Below are 10,826 nucleotides of genomic sequence, written 5' to 3' on the forward strand. Positions count from 1 at the left end.
ACCCAGTACAGCGAGCTGCGCCCGGAGGAGAATCTTTAAGAAACCAATTAGAGACCAGCTTCAGGTCACATGCTTGCCAAAAGTTTAAGGACTTACATAGACATTCATTTGTCCAGCATCCCTGCCTATGAAACTACATGAAACATGACAATTTAATCGGAAAATAGTTAACCGATTAAAGCCAATTTTTACTAAATGCTGAGCCTCTTAATACCAGCTGGCACATCATATGAGTAAACTATTTTATTTTATTTTTATTTCATTTTTATATAATGTTTGTGTTTAATTATACATTTAGTTTTCTGGAATGTCGCCCTAGCGCCCTTTATTAACAAGCCACTTGTTGTATCACTGCCTGCTGCAAAGCCTTCAGACAAACAGCCACACTCCTTCGTGAGAAAATCAACCCTAACCTGCCCGTCAGTCACTGTATGAGCCACAAATAAGGAACTTGTGGTTTCTTGTGGACTAGTAGACCTACTGAAGTCATTTCAGTGTAGGAACTGTGGCCTAACACTGATAACGTAGGCACAATCAACCTTGTCTTTCAGGAAGTTATCCAGGGTAAATACATATTAAATGACAACTTTTCAATCAGCACTTCTTTTATTGTAATGTGTCTAGAATGAGATGATATGCCCTTTGGATTAGCTTGATTTAATACAAACATTGCTAACATTATTTAGCATAAAAACAAATACTGTGAACATCAAACCATGAAAAACATCACATGTAGAATCACATAACAAAGCATCAAGGCAGTCTTATGTCTGTAGATATAGTTTATGAGTATAAGCGTCTTGGTTTGCTGAATTTAAGAAAATAAATGATTATACTTTGATGAAACCACTTTGCTTGGATGCGGTTATTCTTCCCATGTGTCATGTCTTGTTTCGTTATGTGTTTTCCCACATTTGTGACTGTCTGCCCCACCCAGATGTGTTTTAACTGTTTGTTTGATCAACAACAATTTTAAGAATTAGCAATTGATGAGTTGCTTTGGTGCTGCAGCTTTTGTATTTTGCACTCACAACTACAGAGGTTCTGTACTCTGTAGTTTTGGTTGAAAAAAAAATGCAAGAAAGAGGAAGTGTTCCAGGAAGGACTAGCAGTGTGAAGTCTTCTTTGCACCGAAGTATTAAGTTCAGTTTTCTGTCACTGATAAATGATACAGAGCAGCCTTAGTGTCAGCCATGGGGAGCAAACAACAGAGAAACATTTGCCATTTGGCCATGGGTAAGACCAATATTACAAAATTGTATTTGGAAAGCAGATTTTGTAAACTTTAGCAGCTGTATTTTATAGTATAGACATGAATCCTCTTGAGACTAACTTTCAACTTCAGTTTTTCAGTATAAAGGTCCTTCTCTTTACTTAAAGGTGCTGTAAATGACATTCAGAACATTAATATAGCAGTAAACAATTATTTGCAATGTGAAGCTATTAAGGCGTCCTGAGCAGAGAATTAATTCACATTCCTTCTGTGTGTGTTGTTATCCGAGCTTCTCTGTTCTTTGATAAATATATCCTTTCATATAATAATCATGATTTGATAGCTTGTTCGGTCGTGCGTGCATGTTAGTACATGGAGTCCCTCCCTTTGAAACAGTTGAATGGGCAGAAAAATGTGTTGCTAGAAACTGAACTTAAATCATTTATGTTTGAATTTGAATGGTTTAGCATACAAGGTTTGCTTTGATAATTTGAACCTCAGTAGCACAATTTCAAATAGAATTTGTTTGGAAGTGAAGTCCAATAAACTTGAAGTTTAAGAATGTAATATTATGAAATTGAATTCAATAGAATTGAATAATAGAAAATGTTACTCTCTATACTTTCACTTTCACGTTTACTGGGACACACATCCGGTCGTTGATGAAGGGAAATGAAGTGCACTTTCACACAACTCCAGTCTGTGTATGTTTGGATACTTTCTTTATTGGATTAAATCCAAAGTGGCAGAAACCCAACCTTCCACAAACTTTATTTATGTCTTAAAGCTTGTTGAATTTATGAACCTCATAATTTTTTTCTCTTTCTCTCTATAGTCTATTTTCTCTTGAGTTCAACTTCACCTGCTGCAGGTCAGTCATGTCTATGGTGTAATGCATACAATCCTTTTAGTTTTTCAGTTTACAGTCTTTGCAAAATACTTAAATATTGTATATTATTTCTTATCTTGTGTCTGACAGATGGTCAGATCAGATTAACTGGGTCTGGGTCTACTCGGTGCTCTGGAAGAGTTGAAATCTATTACAACAACATCTGGGGAACAGTCTGTGATGATGGTTGGGACTTAAACGATGCTGAGGTGGTTTGCAGACAGTTGGGTTGTAATAAGGCACTGAGTGCCTCTCAATCAGCCCGCTTTGGTGAAGGAACTGGAAGAATTTGGCTTGATGATGTGGCCTGTTCAGGAAGTGAGAGGTCTCTAACTCAGTGTAAGCACAGTGGATTTGGGAAACACAACTGTGGACATAGTGAGGATGCAGGTGTGGTCTGTTCAGGTGAGTTACTTAAACTGTAATGGAAGTGAAGCAGTGTATCAAGTGCTTGATCAATATCATACTCACAGTCTTGTAAGGAATGTTAATGTGAATTAGTCATAACTTTTGCCAAATGTGTTTAACAAAGATGGTTTCTGTCATGACTAAATGAAGACCACCCCCACCCCCCCAGCAATGGTTTGTCTTCTGTGTTCTCTGCCTAGGTGTCAGATTGGCTGGGTCTACTCTGTGCTCTGGTCGAGTTGAAATCTATTACAACAACATCTGGGGAACAGTCTGTGATGATGGTTGGGACTTAAACGATGCTGAGGTGGTTTGCAGAGAGTTGGGCTGTGGTACGGCACTGAGGGCCACTCTGTCAGCCCACTTTGGTGAAGGAACCGGAGAAGTCTGGCTTGATGATGTGGCCTGTTCAGGAAGTGAGAGGTCTGTAACTCTGTGTCAACACAGAGGATTTGGGACACACAACTGTGGACATGGAGAGGATGCAGGTGTGGTCTGTTCAGGTGAGAAAGATTTTTTAATGGTTTACTCAAAGTCAGCTAGATGATTCTGCTAGCTCCAAGTACCCTAAATGTCCATACATTCTCATCCAAAAGATGAAGGACAAAACAAGGGTTAATACAGCACCTTAGTGCTTTTTGTACAGCATTTTGGTCAGCTTAAGCTGTGTTTAAATGTGCTCTAGAAATAAACTTTACTTACCTACTTTACAAGAGAAAGGGTTTAGAGAGCAAATCTCAACAAAGTAAACAGAACCCTTGTGTTGTCCTTCGGGTCAAGGGAAAACCGTGACTGTCTCTAGAAAATTTCATTGTAATCCATCCAATAGTTGATGCGGTACCAAAGTGGTGGACTGCAGACCGACATAGGCCCTTTTTATAGATTGATAAGAGATGGGGGTTACTGTGTCCACGCCATTCCAGTGAGCAGGGCCTGCTGCATGCTAGCTCATTCCCCGGCCATGGCCCACTTAAATGGTAGGGCCATATTTAATGTTATTAATTACACCTACTTGCCCTTCAATGAAAATGTCAAAATTGTTGCTGTGAGATAAGGGCCTATTACCATCCATAGAGCAATGCTGTTGCAAAAAATACATCACATACAAAAGCAAAAACACAAACATTAGGAGAGAAGCACTCCAAATTCAAAATGCTTAAAATACAAAACATACATACTGTATATGGCTCTTCTACCCAAATCCTGTTGTAAATTATTTTCATTTTGAAACATTTTATGTACATCATACAAGTAATTTGCCATTTTTTTACCACATGCAGGGAGACAAGCATATAATCAGGTTTTTGTGTTGAACCTTTCATATGACACAGTTTTCACAGCTTGAACTCTGGTTGTCTTTTTCAAATATCAGTGGAAGAGATATTAGATTTAAAGTTGTGCAAGTTGTTCAATTTGGAAAAGGCCCATAGAACATAAACACTGCCTCTTTACAGTAAAAAAAGACCGGTAAATTCTTTAAACTTTTTACTATACACCATGAAAAATCTGTACTATTTATTGGATGTTCCATAAGTCAGAGTTCCCATTATACCTCCTCATTATATTGTTGTGTTATGTTTCAGCACTCCTCCCTAAGCCCAGCATTTCCATGAATCCTGCTGCTAAGGTTACCTGGGGTCAGAACGTCGGCATCAATTGTTCTGTCTCAACTCAAACTCAACAGATTTTAAGTCCAACATTTATTTTGAAAAAGGCTTCAAGTTCAGTTGGAAAGACCCAAACGTCAAGTACCAACTCTGCTACCTTCAACATGCGTGGAGTCAACTTTGACAACGAAGGATCATACCAGTGTCAGTATAAGATAACAGTTTCAGGTCAAGACTTCACCTCCTCAAGTGACTCTGTCAGCCTCTCTGTTACTGGTAAGGAAATCAGTCAATTCCCTGAAAATTGATGTTTAAACATTTTGTTTGCAAAGGTATTGGCTTTCTTGTTGAGAACTATATATGAGGAGAAACCTGTGAGTGGTATCAATTTTCTTATCTAACTTCTGCAAGAAACAAATATTAATTAAGCAATTCAGCCACTTTATAAAACAACAAGGGAATTTCCCCAGTGTGGGATTAATAAAGTCTATCACATCTTAAAATTGAAAAATATATCTCAGCTCAAGGTAATACATTTTTCACTCTAACATTTTATTTTTTTCAGTGAGCCTCCAGAAACCTCGCATATCCATGAATCCTGTTGGTGAGGTTACCTGGGGTCAAGACGTTGGCATCACTTGTTTGATCTCAACTCAGGTTTTAGGAGGAACATTCATCCTGCAGTTACAAAAGAAACTCCTCAGGCTCATCCAGAAAGACAGTAACACCTGGACGACTCAGAACCAACTCTGCTACCTTCAACATTGTCCAATGGTGGTGGACTTTCACAATGAAGGATCGTCGAGGATGGGTGTTTCCAGTGTCAGTATCAGACAAGGAGTCCAAGTCAAGACTTCATCTCACCCCAAAAAACTATAAAAACGTTTGACATCTGGTCAGACTCTCTGTTTCTGGTAAGATTAATATCCTCCATATATCTCCTCCTACTTATTTCCCCACTGTATATATATATATATATATATATATATATATATATATATATATATATATATATATACACAATATATATACAATGCATGCAGGGTGTGCAGTCCGTTCTCATAAAAAACATTTTTGTGTAATAAAGGGTCAACATGCCAAAACGTTTGCCCACCTTTGCCATCTTGATCTATGTTGATTCATTAATTTGATATTCTCCTAATACTCTTGTCCCTTTTGTACTTTTCCTCTTACTTTAGTGCCGCTGCAGCAGCCCAGCATCTCCCTAACATCTCCTAACAGAGGGCTGGTCTGGGGCCCTGAAGGTGCACAGATCACCAGGGGTTTCAGCTTTGTCTTCACCTGCTCCACTTCCTCCCATTATCCTGGAGGTGTTTTCCATCTCATCTTCTCTGGTTCAAACCTCATCAACACAGAGCCAGCAGTCAACCAGTCAGCCTCCTTTTCCTTCCCCGTGGCTGAGTATGAACAACAGGGCAACTACAGCTGTGTGTATGAAGTCACACTGTCCTCGAGAACATTCACTTCTACACAGACAGCACCGATTAGAGTCGTCATTAAAAGTAAGTTGAATGAACAAAAAAGAATTGAACATTTTGCAATTTTTTTATCAACAATATTTGAATGATACATACACTACTTCCTGTATATGGCTGATTTCTAGTAAAGCCAGAGCAGATAGAGAAATAATGAGCTGCATGACTGTACATGTACCAGCCATATTACTATGGTTATAGTAGTCTGGATCAATGGAAGTACATTTCCAGGATAACTGCCTGACATTGCGCCAGATATCCCTCGCTTTCCACTCTTTGTGTGTTGCCATTCTCAAACTCCCTTCATTTCGGGAAACATCTATACCAGAATGTATGTGTGGTGTGTAGCCAGACCTTACTCCATAGCGCTGTGGAGATAGGCCTAGCAATGCGAGACTAGGCCAATGCATTAAGATGCATTCATGGACAAAACCAAATTTGCATCAAGTCCTTCAAACCATATGATGAAATAGGTAGTTTATTTCTACCTTCAAATACAACCCACAAGAGCATTTTCAGTCCTCATATCTAAAACAGAGAACATAATGGTCACGGTTTTAAGGATGGTCACAGTTTGGGTATGTTTAGGCACCAAAACTATTTATTTAGGTTTTGGAAAAACATTGTGGTTTGGGTAACGGCCGGTTATGCATGTGACGCTGAACGTGACGTAGCTCAGTTTGTTCTTTAAAGTTAAAAAAACAACAAAAAAACTGAACATTTACTTTTATTTTCAAACGGGACTTGAACCCGGTCTCCTGGTTTAAAGTCCTGTGTTTTAAAAGTAATGTCTACCATACACTAGAAGACTTTGAACAGACTTTGAAAAGACTAAAGTCTGACACCATCTCACATCTAAAGACAATCATCTCACATTGAATGTTAAAGACTGGGGATCTTGCAGGGTCACAAATTGCAAGACTACAACTAGATTAGTTTTGAAAAATTTAACCAAGCTAGCTACCTACTGCTAGTGTTAGCTGGTGACTTTAGGGAAAGTTTGCAGATTTTCGGTTCTGCCGCACATGCAGATGAATGGCGTTTAGTTTAGCGCCATAGCAACTATAAACAACACTGGCTCTAGCTGTTTGCTGCTTCCTGTTTGCTGCTGGAGGGAGCTCACAGTGCGCACCCATTGGTTGTTGACTATGTTCATGTAATTTAACTTCACTACCAAGAATTAAAACTTACATTGATTTTGTCAGAAGGTCAAGACAGGAAAAATAGTGACTCGGACTGAGTTGTTTGACCACCTTACACCAAACGATTGAGACGACGGGAGCGCCCCAACTCTAGCAAGACTCTCAGGATATTGGAAATTAGTCTCAACGGTGGAAACGCTTAAAAAAATTGTTTGGTGTAGGGTCGGCATAACACAAACAGAAAGAAAAAATGGTCTTCTCGGACCAGCTAGCAGTTAGTGTGTAGATATTTCAGATGGTTAATCCCAATGTAAACAAAATATGGACAAAATGTAGGATTAACTGTTGAATGTTTGTCTCTTCTAGTGCATTTGTTGCCGCTGGTCTCTTCAGCAGCTGCTGGGGGTCTGCTGCTGCTCCTGCTAGTCTTGGTGGTGGTCTGTCTGGTCTACAAGAGAAGACGACGAGCCAAGCACACTGGAGCCCTCGTCCAAACTCAATGTCTGTTCTCACACAGTACACATTCATCCAATGAGTTCAAATGCTTGTAAATAATTTCTTCTGATGTTCATGATGCTTGTGTTTCAGTGGCTGTCAGAGTCAGGAATGATTATGAAGATAACGAGTATGAGGATGATGAGGCTGACTATGAAAATGTTGATCCAATGGACACCACGCAGAAACTCAAAGAGGAAGCAGGGAAAGGGGAGGAAGAGGAGACCAATGATTATGTGGAGACAGAGAGCGATGAAGATCATGATTATGAGGAAGCGGGCCCAAGTGCAAGTATTACAAAGAGCAATGAGGTCTATTTCAGCGTATCGGAAAACCGAGAAGAAGAAGAAGAAGAAGATAATGAAGATGACTATGAAAATGTTGATCCAATGGACACCATGCAGAAACTCAAAGAGGAAGAAGGGAAAGGGGAGGAAGAGGAGACCAATGATTATGTGGAGGCAGAGAGCGACGAAGATCATGATTATGAGGAAGCGGGCCCGAGTGCAAGTATTATGAAGAACAACGAGGTCTATTTAAGCATAGAGGAAAACAGAGAAGAAGAAGAAGAAGAAGATAATGAAGATGACTATGAAAATGTAACCAAGCCATTTGGTGAAGAAACTTTGGACATTTATGGAGAACAGGATATTTATCAAAACTTTTAAGGTGTCCAATGGTCAACAATGTCACAGTGGTTACCGTGGATGAAGCACTTTTTTTTTGACCCTCTGCAAAGTATTTAAATTTTAGGGTGCTTTCACTTCTGTAGTTCGGCTAATTTGGTCAAGACCAATGGCAAAAAATTATACATTGTAGCATTTTTCACGTGTTTCAGTTCCTTTTCACACCACACAGTTTGCTCTGGTCCGAATCAGCTGATGAGTTGGTGAAATGAAGTTAAATGCAGCAACACAAGTCACAGCTATTTTGGGCCACAACAATCTCAACAAAAAGGCCAAGAAATCCTGGAGGGACTGACATTTCCTAAACTGCTCTTCAATTGGTCAGAATTAACATGCAGGAAAATTCAAACAGAACTCCCGGTCGTAAACCAAGAGAGGAGGAAAAGCCAGCAGACTACATGTGTTTTTGCCTTCTACGTTTTATGGAGAGACAACTGCAAGGGTTGATTGTAGCCCTGGTCATCATGGCACAGCACAGCACAGCTGACTACGGCAACTAGTTTAGTCCAAACATGCACAGTTCTTACAGTAGTTGGGTCTGTTCCAGGTTGGATCACGTTCTCACCACAAACAAATTCAAAGATTCAACCGAACTAAATTAGGCAGGTGTGAAAGTCCCCTTAAAGTGACTATTCAAATAGATGGAGTAGATACATGTTAAAATGATGCTGAAGAAACTGCAGCATGGTGCCTCAGGAGAATCGGCTATTCATTCAATTATTTATTATTTTTAATTGCATATACAGTACAGGCCAAAAGTTTGGACACACCTTCTCATTCTGCAAGGGAAAAAATTCCACTAATTAACCCTGACAAGGCACACCTGTGAAGTGAAAACCATTTCAGGTGACTACCTCATGATAACCTGACTCCGCCAGATGGATTGCTTCACATTTGCTCGGCATATCCATCTGGGAACTTTCCGTTGGAGAACTTTTGGGAAGGGGCTAAAATACTGGTTAGCTGATTGGATGAACCATCTGTCTATCACCTATGTTGGTGATAGATGGGCCAAATCAACCAATCAGATCCACGAAGCGTATGAAAATACAACCTCAAGCCCACCCCCGCTGCTGCAGGCAAGGCATAGCTCGTTAGTTCAGCAAGCAAGCAACATGTCGGTAAAGGAGATTTTCTGCATTTGCCGTTTGTGTAACGAGAATTTAGGAATAAAAGACACATTTCAGGTTCCTCAAAACCAACGTTGATTGGCCTGGTCGTTTGGCGAGTGGCTCAAAATTGCCAGACTGATCTGCGAGTGGAAAACTGGAGCTCGCGAGATCAGGACGATCTCACGAGGCTAACCTCATGAAGCTAATTGAGAGAACACCAAGGGTTTGCAACGCTATCAAACAAGCAAAGGGTGGCTACTTTGAGGAATCTAAAATATAAGACATGTTTTCAGTTATTTCACACTTTTTTGTTTAGTATATAATTCCATATGTGTTCATTCATAGTTTTAATGCTTTCAGTGAGAATCTACAATGTAAATAGTCATGAAAATAAAGAAAACGCATTGAATGAGAAACTTTTGGCCTGTACTGTACCTAGATAAATTACTAAAACTCTTGAATGCACTCTTGTAGATTTAGGTTTTAATATTTTAAAAACCAGCAAAGCCAGAATTTTTTTGGGGGGTTTTTGATATGCCTAACTGTATTTCTATAGTTCCAAATTCTTGTAGGCTGGCCTATTTACATATTTGAACATTGTAATTTATCCATCCATCTTCGTCCACTTATCTGGTGTCGGGTCGCGGGGGGAGCAGCTCCAGCGGGGGACCCCAAACTTCCCTATCCCGAGTCATGTTAACCAGCTCCGACTGGGGGATCCTGAGGCATTTCCAGGCCAGGTTGGAGATATGATCCCTCCACCTAGTCCTGGGTCTTCTCCGAGGCCTCCTCCCAGATGACGGAGCTTCTCACCCTATCTCTAAGGGAGATGCCAGCCACCCTCCTGAGAAAACCCATTTCAGCCGCTTGTATGGTAATTTATACCGATGAAACAATATTATCATATCATTATAATTAATATATTAACAATTATGAGCTAGTTTTGTGGCTCTGTATCATAATTTCATATTTTTCAGGGGACTTGAAGCCAGTTAGTATAACTGAAGCAAAAGGAGAACTGGTTGGTCTCTGGACATATATGAACATTTTATTATATGTAGTCACTAGGTGTAAACAGCAAATTATAGTCCTATTGACAGTAGCCCATGGTAATTGTACTGCTGCTCCTTTGCACATATTTGTGAATTATCGTGATTAGGTCATGAATAGTTAATGTTTGTAGAATTCTATAATCTGGTGTTTTGTATTTCATTTGCATTGGATTATATAAATGATTTATTGTTCTATCTACCACTAACCATGAGTGGGAAATAGCAATTGTGCTAAAACCTGATACAGTGTATCTTACATGGACCCCATGTACAGAGTATCCAAAAATAATTGTTTTATCCTGCCCATAATATATTAACTTCTTAAATATTCAAAATGTATTTTTGATGTTTATGCTACCTTTATTAATTGTTTTTATTGAACCATTCAAGTCCAGCATGAGTTTTTAAAACTCATTTCAGTAATTTTCAATTAAGACCTCTTTATTTACACCTATATTAAGTGTCTTGTATTATTGTAAATACAATTTTCACTTTCTTGCTGAGAGTTGAAAATTGAAACTATAATAACAGATACTTGGCTCACGACAGAACATCATGATTTGGTTGAGACTGAGGGATACAAACTGTTTTTTATCAGCAGGAAACAACAATCACAGATTGGGGGAGTTGTATTATATATTTACAAAAGATATCAATGTAAAATAGTAAATAAAATATATTTTGTTCTAAATACAATCATGGAATCATCACATCACAGTACAAATT

The 10,826-nt window shown here is 39.1% G+C and overlaps 1 protein-coding gene across 1 annotated transcript; it reads left to right on the forward strand.

Moving 5' to 3' along the window:
* The first annotated feature begins 1,148 nt into the window (after window positions 1–1,148).
* Window positions 1,149–8,687, forward strand: LOC114570207 (deleted in malignant brain tumors 1 protein-like). Its single transcript, XM_028600462.1, has 8 exons — window positions 1,149–1,236; window positions 2,049–2,084; window positions 2,193–2,507; window positions 2,711–3,013; window positions 4,094–4,147; window positions 5,317–5,640; window positions 7,122–7,256; window positions 7,344–8,687. The coding sequence occupies exons 1-8, from the start codon at window positions 1,194–1,196 to the stop codon at window positions 7,916–7,918; spliced, it is 1,785 nt and encodes a 594-aa protein (XP_028456263.1). The 5' UTR covers window positions 1,149–1,193; the 3' UTR covers window positions 7,919–8,687.
* The last annotated feature ends 2,139 nt before the right edge of the window (window positions 8,688–10,826 follow it).

The sequence above is a fragment of the Perca flavescens genome, chromosome 15 (genome assembly GCF_004354835.1).
Source record: "Perca flavescens isolate YP-PL-M2 chromosome 15, PFLA_1.0, whole genome shotgun sequence".
NCBI classification, from domain to species: domain Eukaryota; kingdom Metazoa; phylum Chordata; class Actinopteri; order Perciformes; family Percidae; genus Perca; species Perca flavescens.